At 45.6% G+C, this 23,064-nt stretch overlaps 1 protein-coding gene across 1 annotated transcript in view; it reads right to left on the bottom strand.

Moving 5' to 3' along the window:
- Positions 1 to 2,478: 2,478 nt before the first annotated feature.
- The window catches only part of Ret (Ret oncogene), a 49,901-nt gene continuing 29,315 nt past the window's right edge, over positions 2,479 to 23,064 (bottom strand). Inside the window, exons 10-19 of the mRNA XM_045738662.2 lie at positions 23,018 to 23,064; positions 20,245 to 20,428; positions 19,577 to 19,703; positions 19,056 to 19,245; positions 18,033 to 18,189; positions 16,433 to 16,562; positions 7,745 to 7,946; positions 6,511 to 6,860; positions 5,743 to 6,005; positions 2,479 to 5,121 (exon numbers count right to left, since the gene is read on the bottom strand). The exon at positions 23,018 to 23,064 is cut by the window's right edge and continues 50 nt beyond it. Of these exons, the coding sequence (XP_045594618.2) occupies positions 4,777 to 5,121; positions 5,743 to 6,005; positions 6,511 to 6,860; positions 7,745 to 7,946; positions 16,433 to 16,562; positions 18,033 to 18,189; positions 19,056 to 19,245; positions 19,577 to 19,703; positions 20,245 to 20,428; positions 23,018 to 23,064 (1,995 nt within the window). The 3' untranslated portion in view covers positions 2,479 to 4,776. The remainder of the gene's footprint in view (positions 5,122 to 5,742; positions 6,006 to 6,510; positions 6,861 to 7,744; positions 7,947 to 16,432; positions 16,563 to 18,032; positions 18,190 to 19,055; positions 19,246 to 19,576; positions 19,704 to 20,244; positions 20,429 to 23,017) is intronic.

Here is a 23,064-nt window from a genome sequence, read left to right as displayed (position 1 = left end):
GTGTTGGCGGTACCAACAACTCACATAAATTTAGTGTTGGCGGTACCAGCAACTCACATAAATTTGATTTTCACGGCACCAGCAAAACTAAATGAATCTTAACTGATCCCACTAGCAAAAAGGGTTAATTTTGATGTAAACATGAACAATAGTCAAAAACTGACGATAAAAAAAAATTGAGTTGAGAGTATCAACACAATGAACAAATTTTGAGTTGAGGGCACCGGCAATATAGATTAATTTTGAGTTGAGTGGAACCAGAAATACATCCTAGTTTTGAGTCGAGGGTTAGCAATAATATAATCTAATTATAAGTTGGAGTACCATCAATCCAGCTAAATGTTGGATGTGAGGGTACAGAAACAGACTAATTGACAGTACCAGCAACACAGGCTAACTTTCAGCTAGCAGTACCAGCAACACAGGCTAACTTTCAGCTAGCAGTACCAGCAACACAGGCTACGGTGAGTGTGCTCGCATCACAAGCTCAGGTACCAATGACTGACACACACACATTGACGCACTAATATAGGCTGATAAAATACGAATTAGCAACCCCTCAATATCTCGACAACAGTTGCCAGTTGCTCACACATTGTTGGTACCGAACATCTGATATATATATATATATATATATATATATATATATATATATATATATATATATATATATATATATATATATATATATATATATATATATATATATATATATATATATATGTATATATATATATATATATATATATATATATATATATATATATATATATATGTATATATATATATATATATATATATATATATATATATATATATATATATATATATATATATATATATATATATATATATAAACAAATATTATAACTACAGTTTACATAAGCAAATTTATACACATCTCATACCTTACGAAAAGTGTGATGAAATGTGGAGTAAAATTTTTCCCAATAAATACGTTCTATTAGTAAAAAAATAAATATATTTCACTAATGTACTCTATTTAGACTTGATTTTTTCTTTCAATGCGGAAAAAAAACAATGTTATGTCACCTTGTGCAAGAGTGTATAATGCTATAACCGGTATATGTGTTTGATATATGGGTATTGGAGGTACCTGCCTGCACATACAGAACCAGTACAAAGAGAGAGAGAGAATGAGAGACAAAGAGAAACAGAGAGACAGAGAGAGAATGAGAGACAGAGAGAGAGAGAAAGAGACAAAGAGATTCCGCTATTATTAGCCAACCACCGGAGAAAAAACTAAAACAATTGAAAATAGCGAATATTTTCTCAAAAAAAGAGAGCCCCAGGCCCCCTGTGAGAACAACCATTAGGCCTAGAGGGGTTGAGAACTATCAAAAACTCTAAACCACTCTGATCTCTGAAACAACCTGGGGCCAGATTCACGAAAGCACTTACGCAAGCACTTACGAATGTGTACATCTTTCCTTAATTTTTGACGGCTTTGGTTACATTTATTAAACAGTTTACAAGCATGAAAACTTCCCAATCAACTGTTGTTATTGTTATAAACAGCCTCCTGGTGCTTCTGAGCTCATTAACTGTTTAATAATTGTAAACAAAGCCGCCAAAGATTGAGAAAAGATGCACAGGTTCGTAAGTGCTTGCGTAAGTGCTTTCGTGAATCTGACTCCAGAGCAACTACCCAACCACACATGCCATCAAGCGACGATAGGATACAGAGAGTAAGTATCTGTCGAAATAGGAAGGATCTCTACCTTTTTGAAAACAATGAGTGAGAAAATGGTTGACATTACGGTTATTGAGATAGATGAAATCGTTATCAACTCAGGGGCTAAGCTTTCTTTCATTCCGTGCAACAATTGAAAACATTGTCTTTATATATAATGTTTCACCCACACGCGCCGTGCACACACACACACACACACACACACACATACATTCATATACATTAACAACACACACACACACACATTATATATATATATATATATATATATATATATATATATATATATTTGCTGTACAAAGTAAACACATAATACAAAAAATATATAAAAATGATGGCTGATTATAGGAAAAAGATGCTCCTTTGTAATATTTTGTATTTAGCTTAAATTTAATATTTAGGCTATATTTTGATTCATGGTCTGCCAACGGAACTTTCTGTATAATAACACACACACACACACACACACACACACACACACACACACACACACACACACACACACACACACACACACACACACACACACACACACACTACTGCTTATCACTTACATCACAAACTAAAAATACAATGATTCATAAATTCGTATAAAAACAATTTGATACAAGAAATATAAACTGATGTTGCCAGCATCAGTCACTTCACAGGCTGGAGTTATCCAACGTCTCAATAATATATATATATATATATATATATATATATATATATATATATATATATATATATATATATATATATATATATATATATATATATATATATATATATATGACTTAAGTGAGAACTTAACTTAAGTGAGAACAAATTCTAGATAACATTCAAGTGATAGCTAACATTCAGTTGATTCTGATTCCTGCCACTCAAGTAGTGGCCAACACTTAAGTGGCAGCTAACACGTAGTAGCTAACACTTAAGTCAGAGCCAAATACTTAAACCATTCCGAGCATTAAAGTGGGAAGAAGACTTGAGGGGGAGTGGTATTCAAGGATGAATTAAGAAGTGGTACTGAGAACACTTAGCCTAAGTGTTCTTAGATGCTGCTTAAGGTGGTGCTTAAGGTCTCTCCTTTGATCACTGGCTTGTGTGTTGTCTGGTACTGGGGGGGGGGAGGGGGGGAGGAGGGTTGGGGGGTTAGGGCGGTGATGGGGGGAAGGATAGGGGGGGGAGGGGGTGAATTGGATAGTTAATGTTAGAGTAGGTGGTTGAGTTATGGTAGATTGTAGTGGTTGAATGGTCGATGGTCGACGAAATAGGCGGTAATGGGTGGTGTGAAAGGTAGCCAGGAATGGCTGGTAATGGTAGGGGAAGAATTTGGTAGTGGTGGTGGGGAATGTTTGGGTAACGGCGGGGGAGAAGAGGGGCTGGTGGGCTCACATATCTCAATATTACCCTACCTAAGTTCCCTCTTACACACTAATAATATGTCTCCTTAACACCATCAACCTCTATTACACATCATACTAAATAATATTAACATAAATTCTAGATTATCTGCTAAACATGCGTTAATAATCATCAATGAATCAGTGTTTGGGCCAATTATCACGTCCTAAGTGGCATCAGTTAATGACGCGGGAACTTACAGGCCAATCAGAAAGCGCAACGTGTCATCAACTGATCAATGACAGTAATATTTGAGCCAATCATCATGTACCACGTGGCATCACCTGGTGACGGGATAACTTGCCGGCCAATCAGAACGGACTACGTGTCATCAGTTGATCAGTGACGTAGGAAATTCTGGGCCAATCGGCGAGCGTGACGTACAATCAGCTAATGAGTGACGTATCTAGTATCGAATCGAATCGGTGTGTTGGGAGTCACAGCGTCACAAAGTGCTTATTGCTGCACATGCGCATTGAAGAGATAAGACCCAACCTCCCTGCCCTCCCTCCCTCTCCCACCACCCCCCCCCTATAAAGGCAGGAGACTTTGATTATAGTGTACAATACAACTGTACTAATAATACAGTTGCTCTTTTTTTGTGTGAGAAATACAGCTGTAGCGTGGCGGAATGAAGCTGCAGTGTGAAGAAATGCAGCTTGAATATCAGAAATATTACAACAGAAGATCTTCTCAAAGCTTATACAGTACATGACACATAATTCACTAATGGTAAGAGAGACAAAAGTTGTTCAGGTCGGTGGTAACGCGTTCATGTACGGGTAACACGAGTCATTAAAAAAGGTTAACATTTCACCAAAAGTTCGGTCTCGAGGTTGCACAGGTCACCCCCTTGAAAAATCTTTGAAGAAAACGTGTTTTTTTGAACATGTTTTGTTTTAATCCAGCCTCCAGGCTTGAAGTAAAACCACACACACACACACACACACACACACACACACACACACACACACACACACACACACACACACACACACACACACACACACACTCACACACACACACACACAGACGTTTGTTTCAAAGTCAAATTTTGGAAACAATCGGGAGTCATAAAGGTCAACAGCCTTAGCACACACACACACATACATACATACGTTTTGAAATTGATTTAATCTTGCGATAACTTACTTACTGGACACGATGGCGTTAGTTGATTGACAGGTTGACTGGTTGAGTGAATAAACAGGTGTATGTGGGGGGAAATTGTTCTTATACACACACACATACACACACACATATAAGGAAGGTGTCTTGGTATATGTCTGTCGTCCACACACGGCAACTGGTATATACTTTCCACACGGTATTTTTTAACTTGCAAGGTAGATACTCCCCACAGCGGAGGCGGCGACACCCATCTTTAAAGCAAGTTACATTTCCTGTAGAGGTCTATACACATATCTTCACTAAGCTATACCACCGAGGGTTATTATACACTCACATATTCCACCCATGTAGTACCAACAGGAGTGATAGATATATATATCTATTCTCACCAAGCAGTGTCCACTCTATAGCGACCTCGGGTCCTCACCAACAAAAATAAAGGAGATAGAGACTTGAGTTTCGAAGTCGTCGTAGAGAGAGAGAGAGACGTCTTCGAAGTCCAACACAACTGATGATCTCTAGACGGTCTGTGAAGTCCCTCTTCCTCACACAATCACAGGTGTGGTGTGGGTACTGTGGGCGGCATGACTGCTGTGGGCGGCGCTGTGGGCGGCTTGGGCGGGTTCAGGGCTGGGGGTCAGATGTCCCAGTAGATCCTCCATCAGGAGCTCTTGTCTCTCCTCCAGGTCCTCGGAGGTGTCCTGGTCGTCCTCGGGGTCGTGCTCGTGGCGGGGGACGGGGGAGTAGGACGATCCCCTGGGGGAGGCCTGGGGGGTACGACCACCCCCCTTGTGCTCCACCCGCCACCTCCCACGACCCTCCTCCGTCGCGTAGCCCGAGTCACCCGTCGCTCGCCCGCTGTCAGAGTCCTCCTCGCTCCTACAACACTCCTGTCAACGGTTAATGCTGTCATTCTCATCACTCCTGTCTAAAGGTGTGGCTCTCATTGCCACTGTCAACAGCTGACAGCGCCATAGTGACATAGAACACTAAAAACGAATGTTGCCACAGGTCCAAATTTAATGTTTTATTCCACCACTAAATCCTGTGGTGCCATAGATCCCCCTAATAAACCTGCCAATCATAAATTACTAAATACTTATACTGCCATAGGCTATTAAATCTAAGATTGCCATAAACTACTAAAACTTACGCTGTTATAAGGATGATATCACTTATGATATCATCCCATGGCATTGTGAGGATGCATATACTATAAGATTGACATAATTCTAAAAAAGATAAATTGCCTGTATTATATACACTTGTTGACCTAAAGCAATGTATGGAGTTGTATAGACAATGGGGCAGTTGGCACAGGCCACGAACTAACTCGCCATAGGCTATGGACGAAATTGCCATCAGAAACAGGGCCACGGGGACGTTGATTCCCGGACTCAACAACAATAGGTAGGGCATAAAGTATGTTGCCATAGACAAGGAAATAATTTACCATTAACTATGAATTAAGTTGCCATCGGCCACAAATTAAGTTGCCGTCGGCCACATACCAGATTATGGGCATCTTCTTCGTCAGGTCGGGTTGCCAGAGTGGAGTAGTGGAGTGGGGGCGGTGGCAACTCGCTGGTGGGGGAGTAGGCGGGGTTGTGGGCGTGGGAAGTGGTGATGGTGGGCGTATGGGCGGCCGTGGTGGGCGGGGAGGTGGGCGCCAGGAGGGGCTCGGTGGACTCCTCACGGTGGGGTGGGCCCAGGTGGGTCCGGGCCACCAGGTAGGCGTCGGTGTCCAGCTGCTCGTCCTCAGGTGGGGACCAGTCTGAAATGGTGGTAGTGGTGGTGGTGATTGTGCTGGTGGTAGTGGTGGTGGTGATTGTGCTGGTGGTAGTGGTGGTGATTGTGCTGGTGGTAGTGGTGGTGATTGTGCTGGTAGTAGAAGTATTATCGCTTGAGGAGGAGGAGGAGGAGGACTGCCTGGTGTTATTTGGTACAAGGCGCAAGTCCCCCCTCGAAGTGAGTCGAAACCTCACAGAGAAAATGGATTAACCCCTACATTATGATTTAGGGGTAACTCTTCACAATTTCAACTACTCCAACCCACCGACAGATTCAAGAGTAGAGAGAACCTAAAAGTAACTCTGGAATAAGGGCACTAAATTATTGAAAGTTGATAGGCGTAGGCCAGGAGCTAAAGGAAAGGGAACTATCAGGAGGAAAACGACAAGCTATTAGGAGTACGAAGCACTTGGACGGGATCAGGAGGAGGATTTGGGATGAGCTGAAGCTTATCTCCAAGCTGAATCACAGAGTTGGACAACACTCACCTTGCTGCGGGTGGGGAACACGGCCCTCCTCTACGCTCAGGTGCGGCACCCCTTGAAGGAGCTGCTGTGGCAAAACCTCCTGCGGCGGCGGGGGCAATACGACATGCGGCTGCGACTGGGGTAAGTGGCTGTCTCCGGTAGCCTGCGGCGCGTCCTGGAACTGCGGCGGAGCCTCGGGATAAAGCCGCGCGGGCACGCCGTCGAAGTAGCCGCGGTTGGTGACGATGAGGGAGCGCAGTTCCAGGTACTCGACGTCCGCCTGGATCATGGCGTCGAAGATGTCGGTCAGCTCCTGGAAGCAAGGTCTCCTGGCGGGCTCTTCGGCCCAGCACTGGAGCATCACGTCGTACCTGGCCGAGGACGGGGTCAAAGGTCATGGTGAAAGCGGGTCTCGCCCTTATCAGATAGTGGAGCACAGAACGAAGGTTGAACTACCGAGGCATAGGGGCTAGGGAAGAGGTAGTAGGAGGATGAGGAATAGGAATGACGCAGAGATATAAGGGATAAGAAGGATGCATGGTGGTAGGAGAAGGAAGGCGGAAGCTAAAGACATAACCAGACCGAGGAATGGGTAAAAAATAAAAAAATTAATGCAAATTCAAATACCTAAACATCGACCATTTGCTTCTTGAAAAATAGAGAATTTTTGTTATTTCCAAAGATGCCTCCCGCTCTTCTCCTTCGTTTTCTTCTATATAGAAAGCACGAAGCTCTCATTTCCCCAATTTTTTTTTGGTTAAAATATGCTAATATTTTATCTACAAAAAAAACTTGAAACTGTGATCTTTCCTTTAGCTGTATAATCGCCACTTTTTGGTTTAGTTTTGCCTAAAAGCTGTAACTTCCTTCTTCAGTTCACTAGAAGCCTCAGTGTCTTGGGTCTCCCGGAAATATTGATATTTTGGTCTTAATACTGAACTACTGTACAAAGATTCTTGCATAGGCTACAATAACTTGGTTTTATTCATCGACTACAAGATCTTGGACATACCCACAGACTACAATATCCTGGCCCATCCCCAGAATACAATATCTTTGCCATATCCTGGCCCATCCCCAGAATACAATACCTTTGCCATATTCTGGCCCATCCCCAGAATACAATACCTTTGCCATATTCTCGCCCATCCCCAGAATACAATACCTTTGCCATATCCTGGCCCATCCCCAGAATACAATATCTTTGCCATATCCTTTTGACCCTTACATCTGGTCTGACTCTTAGACTACTTACAGCTCCTGGGAGCAGTTTTCCGGCTTCTCCATGCGGTAGCCGGCCTTGAGCAGGGAGAAGAGTCTCTCAGGAGTGACCCCGGGGTAAGGGGGAGTGCCCAGAGTGACCAGCTCCCACAGTAGCACCCCGAAGCCCCACACGTCACTCTTGCTGGTGTAGACGTGGTCCACCAAGCTCTCCAGGGCCATCCACTTGACCGGCACTGTGTCAACAATAGAGTAAGGCATATACTGAGCAGAGAAAGGAGGTAAACAATGGAGTAAGGCATATACTGAGCAGAGAAAGGAGGTAAACAATGGAGTAAGGGATATACTGGGCGGAGAAAGGAGGTAAATAATGGAGTAAGGCATATACTGAGCGGAGAAAGGAGGTAAATAATGGAGTAAGGGATATACTGGGCGGAGTAAGGACATTCTGAACACAATAATGGTTTGAACTCATTCAAAAATATTAGCTACAGTGAATAGAACAAAAGGAATTACAAATTCAAGTATGTTTTTTATGTGGAGTAAGTCATGTCTATGTGGAGTACCTGAGGTCTGTGTGGAGTAGCTGAGGTCTGTGTGGAGTAGCTGAGGTCTGTGTGGAGTAGGTGAGGTCTGTGTGGAGTAGCTGAGGTCTGTGTGGAGTAGCTGAGGTCTGTGTGGAGTAGCCGAGGTCTGTGTGGAGTAGCCGAGGTCTGTGTGGAGTAGCCGAGGTCTGTGTGGAGTAGCTGAGGTCTGTGTGGAGTAGCCGATGTCTGTGTGGAGTAGCCGAGGTCTGTGTGGAGTAGCCGAGGTCTGTGTGGAGTAGCCGAGGTCTGTGTGGAGAAGCTGAGGTCTGTGTGGAGTAGCCGAGGTCTGTGTGGAGTAGCTGAGGTCTGTGTGGAGTATGTCGGAAAATCCGACAGCATTTAATATATCATACAGATAATAGCTGTATTACCAACAAGTTACCCATAGAAAACGTAACTTGTAGTGGAATTACCGTCTATAGAAAACGGGATATCATCACCACATACTATTATAATTCACCAGCTATTCTGCTGGGAATTATTCTTAAATACATAAGTCTTTGGACTTTACCATCATAAAAACATCTTATATAAATTAACTTAATTATCAATATTAAAGTAGAGTAAATGTGACCCTTCTATCACGTTCTGAAATCTGGACAATGTAAGCCAGGCGTCAGAGGGAGGAAGGAGGGCAGCCATTGTTGTGTCACCTCCGAGACGTGTGGAGCAAATTTGGCTCCTATCATTCTGGACAATGTCGGCCAGACGTCAATAGAATGGAGTGTTAGATGCAGCCATTGTTTATACGAGACCAGAGGCTCACACGGGAGCAAATTCGGCTCCTGTTAATTTTACTTGGACGTAGTGTTATGGAACCCAAAGGTGTACCATTTTTCAACACGCTGTCTACAAATTCAAGTTAAGTGTCTATCCGAAACCCGTTTATCATTCATTTATGGCCATTAATGTCAGGATATAGGGTGACCCGGTTAGATCGCGAAATAGCCTCAAACTAAAGGTAATTAAGCCAGGTCTTCATGTTCCATGTACTGTTTTCTCTGATATACTTGTCATATATAGGATTCTGGCTTCACAGCTAGCGCACTTTTGACAGGTCAAGACGAGGATGCAAGATTTGTGCACCAGTTACTGGGTGAGGAAGCTACCTCAAAGAGGATAATTTGGTGTCTACACCCTAGTTATACCTGGTGGACTAACCTGCTGTACTATAAGATAAGGAACCTTTTCAATGTATGTAGTTAATACTGTAGTTTGATTGGCTGCATATATATATAAACTAATAAACCCCCCCTAATGTGTAGAGGATCGATTTGTGAGATTATGAGATTATTGCAGAAATACAGTCCACTTAACATTATACAAATTGCTATCGAAGTATATAAATTAACGTAAATATAAATTCATATAAATTAAATAAATATAAATCTCACAGGTCGGTCGGTTCCCACATTATTTGGTCATCTTCGAACCGGATGACGGATTATTTGGACCTTCGGAACCGGAATATTCGGTCCTATGAACCCACATTTGGTCATCTTAGTACCGGATGAACCAGTTAACCAGTGGATTCATTAAATATACTAGTGCAGTGTTATTTAAACAAAGCCAGCAGTCAAGACGGCAGCGTAGCCTCGAGGGAGCTCAGGAGCCTCCCTCAGCCCAGTTCAGCTTCGTCAGCGGTTTCATGCACACCCACAGATATTTGGTGGCGTGTTATTTCGTGAAATGACAGCGCTAATATAGAAGCCAGCCTAATTAGTGACTGTGTCTTCGCGAGATTGTTCACGGATTTCGTGGTGTTACATTTCGCGAGAGATTATCTACGAATTTTGTGGAGTTTATTTCGCGAGGTCACTAATAATATTTAATACTTCTTGATAATATTAGAAGTTTCATAGAGGCTAATTAAGAGGCTATTAACAATAATTGTGTATATTATTTCTCCAAATAGAGAATTATTTAATATATATTGCACTAGTGATCACAGTATAATATTTACTAATTGCCAACCCACATCAGGGTAGGATATTAACCATTGACTAGTTGAACTATTATCGTTCATCCTAGTCCCATTATTACCATAGTCAGTTGTACTATATTGAATAACCTAACACCATTAATGAATGGTCCAGACCCTATTTTGGGTGTAATTTTTATCAACTCGAGTTGAGTTGTATATATAATAATTTACTTATGATCATTACACCTTTGAGTGATTAATTAGTGTCTCTACCATCCTAGGGTGATATAGAAGAGCTAACCTAAAGGTACTTCCAGTGACACTGGTTTATCACTCAAATCATTAGTGTGGATGATTGTATATATATAATGTGTATTAATTTTAAGTGCTAACCTCTAGTAGAGGTAGGATTATTGCCTAGTGAGTTCAGAATTTAACCCTAGGCTACCATCAGTACTTGCTCACAATTTATGAGCCAGTGGTGCCCAATTAACAAGTCACCATGACTAATCCACAGAAAGCAAAGCGTGCTTTAATATCAAGCAAACGCCAACTAACAAGAGATCTCAACCAATATGAACAGTTGTTATATGAGCCTGTAATTAATTATCGTCGGTTGAAAATACCACTGTTACAGATTCAAACCCAATTGCATATATTGAAAGCAAATAGGAAATCTTACCAAAATCAGGTCCACGACGACGACATAGTAGTTGAAGATGTGGAACCATTCCTGTCTGACCTTGCACAATATGAAGAAGAAACTCAAGGCAGGTTGGAACATTTACACAGGATAATTGAATCGGAACAAATAGCAAGTACACCAAATAAAGTAGATAATGTTATGGATGATCTGGATCTTTTTGAGAATAAATGTAAAGCCAGATTAGATCCTTTAATCAACAAGGATAAAGCTTCACCCAGTAAAGCTTCACCCACTACAGCTTCACCCAATATTATACCACCAGAAATTAAGCAGTTCTCAGACAATTTATCCACAGTCTCTGTGGTTTCTGAAAACCCAATACCTGAGGCTACTAAGTTAACATGCCTCCAAACTAGAGGTGAAGCTGAACCAGTAGTAGAAAATGTAAATGAAAATAGCGACAGCACTAATTTCCCAGTCCAGCTTCCTAGGGATAATGCTGGCAATGAGAAAACTGTCATACATCTAGTACTACAATTGCTGGATTTACCTCAACCTGATCAGACTGCTGACTCATTACAATCCTTCAGCATGGAGTTTGAGTCACTACTAAGAATATTCAGTCTTAAGGTTGATATAACTACTAGTGAATGGATGACCAAAGTAGTCCTTCAACGAAAATTGTCCAGCGATATACTAGATGAATTACATGCACATCAACATAACACCATCCTGACAGTACAGGACATCACTGAAGGTTTACATTCCATCATAAACAAACGACGTGCAAATGAGGAAGTTAAAGCCTCATGCAAGCCTTCAGAAATAGAAAATAAGAGTCAATTAAAGGGTAAAACAACTACCCCAAATAAACATCAGTCAATTACTCTAACATCAAGTTGCAGAAAATCTGACAATGCAGCAGCATCCTCCAAGCCTACTGTTACTAGTTCACCCAAACCGGTAACTTCCAAACGTGCAGTAGGCTGGGGGACATGTATGTTCTGCAAAGGGAAACATTTAACATACTGTTGTGCTAATTATCCAACCAGAGACATTCGTATTGAGCGACTCCAGGAATTAGGGAGATGTGCAAGGTGTCTCAAGTCACACAACATAGACTATTGTGATACCCAATTCAACACCTGCAACAGGTGTAGAAGAGGTAGACACCATGCAGCACTGTGCAAATATACGAAATTAACGTATTCAAGACCCAAGGTGGAAGATAGCATTCCCACCACAGTACAGTACTGCAAGGTGCAACAAACAAAGAGTGTCCAATCGGCAAAGTCTAAAGGTAATACGACTTTGCCTACTGCCCAAATTACCATCCTGAATAAGAGGGCCAAGGTCCATACCCGTGGGTTGTTTGACCAAGGATCCCAAAGAACATACATCACTAAAAGGTTGGCAGATGAATTACAATTAAGGCCTGTAGCCCAGACGTCATTCAACATCTCAGGGTTTGTAACAGATGCAGGACCTCAAGTCTACCAGGTGGTACAACCATCAGTACGTTTAGGCAGGTACGTCTGTCGAGTACAAGCCATTGTGGTGGACAAAATACCAGTAGACCTACAAGTTCAAGGTCTGAGAGCAACAGCCAAATTCCTGAGAAATAGAGGAATAAAATTGGCAGATAATATTAAGTCTGATCACCTCACCGACTTCGGTCTCCTTGTAGGGACAGACTATTGCCATCGATTCATCGGTAGCCCTACTAAATATCAGGGCATAACCATGTTAAACTCTGCAGGAGGTAAATTACTCTCAGGCCCAGTATCAAGCCTGAGGAGACCTATGCCTGCAGATAAACAATACCAATAGAAATCTAAATTTGTCAGCTGATTATATTTCTCCAGTAGCATTATACTAAGGAGATTACAGCTGACTATACCAACAGAGGTTGATGTTAGTATCATCATTTAAAGCTGAAGATGAGTTCATGAGGCCTCAGTGGCAAATCAGTGAACAGTAGCCTAAAACAGCTACAAGTCACTGCGACCAATGTCACTGAACCCACTGCAGTCTCAGAACCATACTTTACTTTAATGATGAGCTATTCAATCTTCTGAATCAATTAACTAAATTAAACCCTAATAAATCTGATGACTGATTTGATACATTTATTATTTAATCAAGATGTATTCCATGGGCCTCAGTGTTTATATATCAGTGACCAGTTACCTGAAGAAACTTCAAGTTATATCTAATGTCACTGATCTCACTGCAGTCCCTGAATCATACTTGACTGTAGTACTTGATCACATCCAGTCTTCTGGGTTAAATAATATGTAATTAGGCTTGAATATTAGCCTTTCAAGAGTTGACAGGGAAATGAAATCGCATTAGACTTCTAACCCCTGCAACTCTAGTACGGGACATCCGTCCTGTACGAACAGACACACAAACGTGTGATTACTAACTACTAACATCAAATTAATCTAATAATTCGAAGGAGGAGTATCGGTGTTCGTCTGTTCTAAATAGGACTTCGACCCGTGAGCAGCCCCCTGGGGAATTATGTCGGAAAATCCGACAGCATTTAATATATCATACAGATAATAGCTGTATTACCAACAAGTTACCCATAGAAAACGTAACTTGTAGTGGAATTACCGTCTATAGAAAACGGGATATCATCACCACATACTATTATAATTCACCAGCTATTCTGCTGGGAATTATTCTTAAATACATAAGTCTTTGGACTTTACCATCATAAAAACATCTTATATAAATTAACTTAATTATCAATATTAAAGTAGAGTAAATGTGACCCTTCTATCACGTTCTGAAATCTGGACAATGTAAGCCAGGCGTCAGAGGGAGGAAGGAGGGCAGCCATTGTTGTGTCACCTCCGAGACGTGTGGAGCAAATTTGGCTCCTATCATTCTGGACAATGTCGGCCAGACGTCAATAGAATGGAGTGTTAGATGCAGCCATTGTTTATACGAGACCAGAGGCTCACACGGGAGCAAATTCGGCTCCTGTTAATTTTACTTGGACGTAGTGTTATGGAACCCAAAGGTGTACCATTTTTCAACACGCTGTCTACAAATTCAAGTTAAGTGTCAATCCGAAACCCGTTTATCATTCATTTATGGCCATTAATGTCAGGATATAGGGTGACCCGGTTAGATCGCGAAATAGCCTCAAACTAAAGGTAATTAAGCCAGGTCTTCATGTTCCATGTACTGTTTTCTCTGATATACTTGTCATATATAGGATTCTGGCTTCACAGCTAGCGCACTTTTGACAGGTCAAGACGAGGATGCAAGATTTGTGCACCAGTTACTGGGTGAGGAAGCTACCTCAAAGAGGATAATTTGGTGTCTACACCCTAGTTATACCTGGTGGACTAACCTGCTGTACTATAAGATAAGGAACCTTTTCAATGTATGTAGTTAATACTGTAGTTTGATTGGCTGCATATATATATAAACTAATAAACCCCCCCTAATGTGTAGAGGATCGATTTGTGAGATTATGAGATTATTGCAGAAATACAGTCCACTTAACATTATACAAATTGCTATCGAAGTATATAAATTAACGTAAATATAAATTCATATAAATTAAATAAATATAAATCTCACAGGTCGGTCGGTTCCCACAGAGTAGCCGAGGTCTGTGTGGAGTAGCTGAGGTCTGTGTGGAGTAGCTGAGGTCTGTGTGGAGTAAGTCATGTCTATGTGGAGTAGGTGAGGTCTGTGTGGAGTAGCTGAGGTCTGTGTGGAGTAGCTGAGGTCTGTGTGGAGTAGCTGAGGTCTGTGTGGAGTAGCTGAGGTCTGTGTGGAGTAGCTGAGGTCTGTGTGGAGTAGCTGAGGTCTGTGTGGAGTAAGTCATGTCTATGTGGAGTAGCTGAGGTCTGTGTGGAGTAGCTGAGGTCTGTGTGGAGTAGGTGAGGTCTGTGTGGAGTAGCTGAGGTCAGTGTGGAGTAGCTGAGGTCTGTGTGGAGTAGCTGAGGTCTGTGTGGAGTAGCTGAGGTCAGTGTGGAGTAGCTGAGGTCTGTGTGGAGTAGCCGAGGTCAGTGTGGAGTAACTGAGGTCTGTGTGGAGTAGCTGAGGTCTGTGTGGTAGCTGAGGTCTGTGTGGAGTAGCTGAGGTCTGTGTGGAGTAGCTGAGGTCTGTGTGGAGTAGCTGAGGTCTGTGTGGAGTAGCTGAGGTCAGTGTGGAGTAGCTGAGGTCTGTGTGGAGTAGGTGAGGTCTGTGTGGAGTAGCTGAGGTCAGTGTGGAGTAGCTAAGGTCTGTGTGGAGTAGCCGAGGTCAGTGTGGAGTTGCTGAGGTCTGTGTGGAGTAGCTGAGGTCAGTGTGGAGTAGCTGAGGTCTGTGTGGAGTAGCTGAGGTCTGTGTGGAGTAGCTGAGGTCTGTGTGGAGTAGCCGAGGTCTGTGTGGAGTAGCTGAGGTCTGTGTGGAGTAGCTGAGGTCTGTGTGGAGTAGCCGAGGTCTGGGTGGAGTAGCTGAGGTCTGTGTGGAGTAGCTGAGGTCTGTGTGGAGTAGCTGAGGTCTGTGTGGAGTAAGTCATGTCTATGTGGAGTAGCTGAGGTCTGTGTGGAGTAGCTGAGGTCTGTGTGGAGTAGGTGAGGAAAGTGTGGAGTAGCTGAGGTCTGTGTGGAGTAGGTGAGGTCTGTGTGGAGTAGCTGAGGTCTGTGTGGAGTAGCTGAGGTCTGTGTGGAGTAGCTGAGGTCTGTGTGGAGTAGCCGAGGTCTGTGTGGAGTAGCTGAGGTCTGTGTGGAGTAGCTGAGGTCTGTGTGGAGTAGCTGAGGTCTGTGTGGAGTAAGTCATGTCTATGTGGAGTAGCTGAGGTCTGTGTGGAGTAGCTGAGGTCTGTGTGGAGTAGGTGAGGTCTGTGTGGAGTAGCTGAGGTCTGTGTGGAGTAGGTGAGGTCTGTGTGGAGTAGCTGAGGTCTGTGTGGAGTAGCCGAGGTCTGTGTGGAGTAGCTGAGGTCTGTGTGGAGTAGCTGAGGTCTGTGTGGAGTAGCCGAGGTCTGTGTGGAGTAGCTGAGGTCTGTGTGGAGTAGCCGAGGTCTGTGTGGAGTAGCTGAGGTCTGTGTGGAGTAGCCGAGGTCTGTGTGGAGTAGCCGAGGTCTGTGTGGAGTAGCTGAGGTCTGTGTGGAGTAGCCGAGGTCTGTGTGGAGTAGCTGAGGTCTGTGTGGAGTAGCCGAGGTCTGTGTGGAGTAGCCGAGGTCTGTGTGGAGTAGCTGAGGTCTGTGTGGAGTAGCCGAGGTCTGTGTGGAGTAGCCGAGGTCTGTGTGGAGTAGCTGAGGTCTGTGTGGAGTAGCCGAGGTCTGTGTGGAGTAGCTGAGGTCTGTGTGGAGTAGCCGAGGTCTGTGTGGAGTAGCCGAGGTCTGTGTGGAGTAGCTGAGGTCTGTGTGGAGTAGCCGAGGTCTGTGTGGAGTAGCTGAGGTCTGTGTGGAGTAGCTGAGGTCTGTGTGGAGTAGCTGAGGTCTGTGTGGAGTAGCCGAGGTCTGTGTGGAGTAGCTGAGGTCTGTGTGGAGTAGCCGAGGTCAGTGTGGAGTAGCTGAGGTCAGTGTGGAGTAGCTGCTCCACCAAGACTCACCTCTACCCTTGCTCCTCTTGAAGTAGAGGTCGCCCTCGTAGACGTCTCTGGTGAGGCCGAAGTCGGAGATCTTGCAGACCTTCCCCCCCGCCAGCAACACGTTCCTCGCCGCCAGGTCCCGGTGGACCAGCTGTTGGGGAGGACACGGGTGAGTGGGAGAGGACACGGGTGAGTGGGGGAGGACAAGGGTGAGTGGGAGAGGACACGGGTGAGTGGGGGAGGACACGGGTGAGTGGGGGAGGACACGGGTGAGTGGGGGAGGACACGGGTGAGTGGGGGAGGACACGGGTGAGTGGGAGAGGACACGGGTGAGTGGGGGAGGACACGGGTGAGTGGGGGAGGACACGGGTGAGTGGGAGAGGACACGGGTGAGTGGGGGAGGACACGGGTGAGTGGGGGAGGACACGGGTGAGTGGGGGAGGACACGGGTGAGTGGGGGAGGACACGGGTGAGTGGGAGAGGACACGGATGAGTGGGGGAGGACACGGGTGAGTGGGGGAGGACACGGGTGAGTGGGGGAGGACACGGGTGAGTGGGGGAGGACACGGGTGAGTGGGGGAGGACACGGGTGAGTGGGAGAGGACACGGGTGAGTGGGGGAGGACACGGGTGAGTGGGGGAGGACACGGGTGAGTGGGGGAGGACACGGGTGAGTGGGGGAGGACACGGGTGAGTGGGAGAGGACACGGGTGAGTGGGGGAGGACACGGGTGAGTGGGGGAGGACATGGGTGAGTGGGGGAGGACACGGGTGAGTGGGAGAGGACACGGGTGAGTCGGGAGAGGACACGGGTGAGTGGGAGAGGACACGGGTGAGTGGGGGAGGACACGGGTGAGTGGGGGAGGACACGGGTGAGTGGGGGAGGACACGGGTGAGTGGGGGAGGACACGGGTGAGTGGGAGAGGACACGGGTGAGTGGGGGAGGACACGGGTGAGTGGGGGAGGACACGGGTGAGTGGGGGAGGACACGGGTGAGTGGGGGAGGACACGGGTGAGTGGGAGAGGACACGGGTGAGTCGGGGAGGACACGGGTGAGTGGGGGAGGACACGGGTGAGTGGGGGAGGACACGGGTGAGTGGGAGATGACACGGGTGAGTGGGGGAGGACACGGGTGAGTGGGGGAGGACACGGGTGAGTGGAGGAGGACACAGGTCCCCTTCTCCTCTCCCAAATCACCCTTCACTATCACACACACAGAGATCACAATAGCGTGATGCATCAAATGAACAAATCCAAAAGGGCCTTTTACCCTGCCGTAGCTCAGTCGATTAAGGCAGTGTCTGGGTTGCTCCCGGACGCAGGTTCGAATCCTCTTCACGGCCCTTGTGGATTTGTCCACCCTTCACTATCCTTGTTTCAATCACGATTGATATTTCCCCCCCCCCTCATAATTCCCCCTTCCCTTGATTTACCTTCATGTCTGTGAGGTAGGTCAGACTCACGACCTTACCTTCATGTCTGTGAGGTAGGCCAGACTCACGACCTTACCTTCATGTCTGTGAGGTAGGCCAGACTCACCACCTTACCTTCATGTCTGTGAGGTAGGCCAGACTCACCACCTTACCTTCATGTCTGTGAGGTAGGCCAGACTCACCACCTTACCTTCATGTCTGTGAGGTAGGCCATGCCCTTGCAGATCTGCCAGGCGAAGGAGAGGAGGTCCTTGGGCGTGATGGTGTAGTCCCCGGCGGAGCCGTCCACGGGCCCGGAGCCCACGCGGTTTTCGAACTCAGCGTGACGGGATCTTTTGAGGTAGTTCCTGCAGGAGGAGGCGGAGGAGGACAGGTTGTTAGAGGAGGTTGTTAGAGGGGGAGGTGGGTACAGGTGTTGTTGTTGTTGTAGTATTAGGGGGGGGATGGGGGTGATAGGTGTTGTTGTTGTTGTAGTATTAGGGGGGGGGATGGGGGTGATAGGGGGTGTTGTTGTTGTAGTATTAGGGGGGGGGTGGGGGTGATAGGGGGTGTTGTTGTTGTAGTATTAGGGGGGGATGGGGGTGATAGGGGGTGTTGTTGTTGTAGTATTAGGGGGGGGTGGGGGTGATAGGGGGTGTTGTTGTTGTAGTATTAGGGGGGGGTGGGGGTGATAGGGGGTGTTGTTGTTGTAGTATTAGGGGGGGGTGGGGGTGATAGGGGGTGTTGTTGTTGTAGTATTAGGGGGGGGGTGGGGGTGATAGGGGGTGTTGTTGTTGTAGTATTAGGGGGGGGTGGGGGTGATAGGGGGTGTTGTTGTTGTAGTATTAGGGGGGGGGTGGGGGTGATAGGGGGTGTTGTTGTTGTAGTATTAGGGGGGGGATGGGGGTAATAGGGGGTGTTGTTGTTGTAGTATTAGGGGGGGGATGGGGGTGATAGGGGGTGTTGTTGTTGTTGTAGTATTAGGGGGGGGGATGGGGGTGATAGGGGGGGGGGTGTAGCAGCAGGGGAGGAGAGGGGGAGAGGGGGGGGTATAGGTGAACAGCGATTTGTTTATGTTTGCTGGTACTCTGGTACTCTACTGACACTCACGTACCCCTGGCACTCTACCCACTCACGTACACTCCTCTGCACACTCTCATATTCATCCCCTTCTCCTGAACCCCCCCTCTATCCTCCCCCTTCGCCCCTCTCTCCTCCCCCTTCCTGGCCTCACCTGAGGGACCCATACTGGCAGAACTCGATGATGATGTAGATGGGGCCGCCCTTGCCCGTGCAGGCGCCCAGGAGCTTGACCACGTTGGGGTGGCAGACCTCCTTCAGGAGAGAGTACTCGGATAGCAGGTCCTGGAGCTCCACCTGTGTGCTGTTGGACTTGAGCATCTTGACGGCGACGGTGGTGTAGCCTGCGACGGAGCAGTGAGGAGTGAGTCAGTCAGGGAGACGGAGAGGGAGAGAGAGAGAAGGAGATAGAGACAGACAGACAGAGAAAGAAAGAAACACGACAAAATTTATAAGCCAGCAAAGACAGGTGAGAAGAAAATATAGATATATAGTGTGACGCTGGGTGTGGCGCCACACCCACGAGGTATGGGCGCCACACCCACCAGGTATGGGCGCTGGGTGTAGCGCCACACCCACCAGGTATGGGCGCTGGGTGTGGCGACGAGGAGGTGGAGGAAAAATCAGCAGCAAAAGAAAGAAAACTGAACCAAAATAATAATGGGGGTAACTTACCTAAATTGCCTCCAATGCCTTGCGCCTTGGCTTTCATCACCTTGCCGAACTCCCCTTCTCCTAGCGTCTGCTCGATCACCAGGCGGCTCCGAGGGAACTCCCACCTGCGATCGATCTGAGGGGACACCTGTACCAGAGATGTGGTGGAGTAAGTGATCCGGAAAGTCACCAAACGTGTGTCACATATGTGCCAAGCTGCCACATATCTGAGGGTTTGGGAAGACCTCAACCCGCTTGTCTTGAAGAGACGGAAACAACGAGTGACAATCCCAGGGGTGTGGGATTAGGCAACTGTTGTGAATAGCATCTTCCTAAAAGGTCAGACGTTATACCCTTGGATAACCTCAATGACCCTCTAACAGGCTTCCTGTCTCCAACACACCTCGCCCTACCCAGGAATCGAACCCGGGACAGGACCGTGACATGGCTGCTTCACAAATGCAAAATACAGAATGGTAATACAATATGTTACCTGAAGTGGTAGCACTCTATATTCTCAACTTGTGGTAGAGTTAGTGAGCAGATACTCATTAGAGACTGAGTAGATACTCATTAGAGACTGAGTAGATACTCATTAGAGACTGAGTAGATACTCATTAGGGGCTGAGCAGATACTCCCTGCATCATGGAAGATGAGGCGACGTGTACTCACAGCGACGTGTACTCACCGTGAGGTTGAGGGCCGGGACGAGGCTGTGGTCGGGGCGAGGCGACGCCCTGATGCCGTGGATGACAGAGTCGTGTGACTCGTCCCGGGTGTTATAGGGCAGGGAGGAGGACCGCTCCTCGCTAGGGAGGGAGCCCAGGGAGATCACTCCACCCTTCTGCTTGTCCTGCCTGCTCGCTCGACGCCTGTAATGGCGAAGGGCAGTTAGCAGGTGGGTGTGTTTATGGGGGATGTGGGCGCGTGAGAGTGTATGTGCGGGTGGGGGGTGTGAGTGGGTGGGCAGGGGAGTGGGTGTATTAAGCTGTATGTCTATGTACGACATGGTGATGTATAGGCGTGAATGTAGCAAGTGTGAAGGGTGGGTTATGCATTGTAATATAACTCTGAAATAATTTAGTTTGTCAATTATTATTAAAGGTGAAGAAATGACCCGAACTTGTGTAAGTGTATTATTAAACAGAATTTTCGGATGAACTTACACTCTCTATCACGGTAGTGTAAACAGTTTACATTACCTTGATAAAGGTTCAAGGTTCATCGGAAAATTTGTTTTAATCCAGTACTTGGGAAAGTGTATTATTAAAACAAATAATACACTTTCCCAAGTTCATTCCATCCAGCGGTCGACCCCAAAGACGCATTCATCAATTTTAACATTCTTGAGGTTATCTTGAGATGATTTCGGGGGCTTAGCGTCCCCGCGGCCTGGTCCTCGACCAGGCCTCCTTTTTGTTACTCACCCCCAGGAAGCAGCCCCTAGCAGCTGTCTAACTCCCAGGTACCTATTTACTGCTAGGTAACAAGGGTATTAGGGTCAAAGAAACATTTTGCCCCTTTGTCTCCGCCTCCACTGGGGATCGAACCCGGAACATTAGGACTACGAATCCGAAGCGCTGTCTACTCAGCTGTCAGGCGCCCCTCATTACTATTTTGAATGAACATGCTGTTCATTCAAAATAGTAATTTTCTCAAACATAAATTAATATTGTTATATAAAAGTATAGCCCAATAACTTCCACCTTTCAGTAGGCTATCGATAATACTTTTAAGTCAATGGTCCTCCAAAATATTAGCCAAATAATTACGCGTACTGTGTATACATGACATTTGGTCAATATTATACATCAATTTATATTTATAATTATACAGTACAGTACAGGAATACCGAAACCGAATACCAACTATGGTATTTGTGCTTGGGGTTCTACTACCCAAAATCATTTACGTCCTCTAATTACTCAACACAAAGCTGCTGTTAGGACAATATCCAACTCTGGCCCCAGACATCACTCGGTACCCCTACTCAAATTTCTGAATATGTTAGATATTAAGTCACTGCACATTCTCTCATGTGTATTATACATATATAAAACGCTGAACTGTAATGCCAATCCTGACCTCAAAAGATTCATTGAAGGTTGTAACAGAACCCATGAGCACCACACCAGAAATAAATACAGTTTTGATATTCCTAGAGTACGACTTAATCATACTAGAAATGCTCTACAGATCAAGAGACCCAGAATGTGGAATGACCTTCCCAATCATGTTAAAGACTGTACCTCTCTCAACCAGTTTAAGATAAAAACGAAGCTATACCTAATAAATTCCCTGTAACCTACCTTACCCCTCTGTTGTCAACCAATGTCTGTTTTTTTTTTCAAAACAACGCTGTTTGAATGTAATTGTCTGTAATAATTTGTAATTGTATTTGTGCTGCTTTTTCAGCCATGTTGCCCCTCTTTTACCTCTATTTTTATTTGTTCTCAACACATTTTATTCTTTATACCCATTAGTTTTAAGCTTTAGTCATTAATGTTTTTCCTGCCCGAAACGCTTTGCGTAATAGTGGCTTTAGGCATTGTATGTACTAGCTCTATCTATTAATCCAACAAACTTTGTAAAATCTCTTGTATGTATGTACCTTACCTAAATAAACATTTATTTATTTATTTATTTATTATTTACTTCGTAGTAAAATATTTCAAGTTAGCCGTACCTTAAAAGCTACATAATATTTTCGTTTTCTATCATGACATAATGAGAGAAAACGTGAACTTTAGAACCTGTTTAAATGACTAACAATGATAATTTAATTAAACATAAAATACATGGAACAATGTTAAGAGTATTTAGATATATATTAAAGTTACTATTTGTTGTGTTAAAGAGGAAACAAATAGCCCTAATAACCTACACACAACTTGACACATCCCTAACACAAAATATGGGGGGGGGGACGTTTGACAAGCCACCGGCGTCCTGTCCTCACCGAGGCCATTATAGAGTGAGATGGTGACCCTCAGGTAAATTGTTGTAATGAAAGTCACACTATTCCGGTCACCATATGGTCACCATTCTAGGCACCACAAGTCCCCAATCTGGGCGCCACAAGTCCCCAATCTGGGCACCACAAGTCCCCAATCTGGGCGCTACATGTCCCCAATCTGGGCGCTACAAGTCCCCAATCTGGGCACCACAAGTCCCCAATCTGGGCGCTACATGTCCCCAATCTGGGCACCACAAGTCCCCAATCTGGGCACCACAAGTCCCCAATCTGGGCACCACAAGTCCCCAATCTGGGCGCTACAAGTCCCCAATCTGGGCACCACAAGTCCCCAATCTGGGCGCTACATGTCCCCAATCTGGGCACCACAAGTCCCCAATCTGGGCGCTACATGTCCCCAATCTGGGCGCCACACCGGACATGACGAGCTAGCACTGTGAGGAGGAGGAGGAGGAGGACCTGAGAGACGACTAGGGAACACACAGACCTGCAGAAGACGACGCAGGCGAGGGTGAAGGCGAGGAAGGCGAGGGC

The sequence above is a fragment of the Procambarus clarkii genome, chromosome 43 (assembly GCF_040958095.1).
Source record: "Procambarus clarkii isolate CNS0578487 chromosome 43, FALCON_Pclarkii_2.0, whole genome shotgun sequence".
NCBI lineage: Eukaryota > Metazoa > Arthropoda > Malacostraca > Decapoda > Cambaridae > Procambarus > Procambarus clarkii.
Note: the sequence above shows the minus strand (reverse complement) of the source record. Positions and strands in the feature narration are given on the sequence as shown.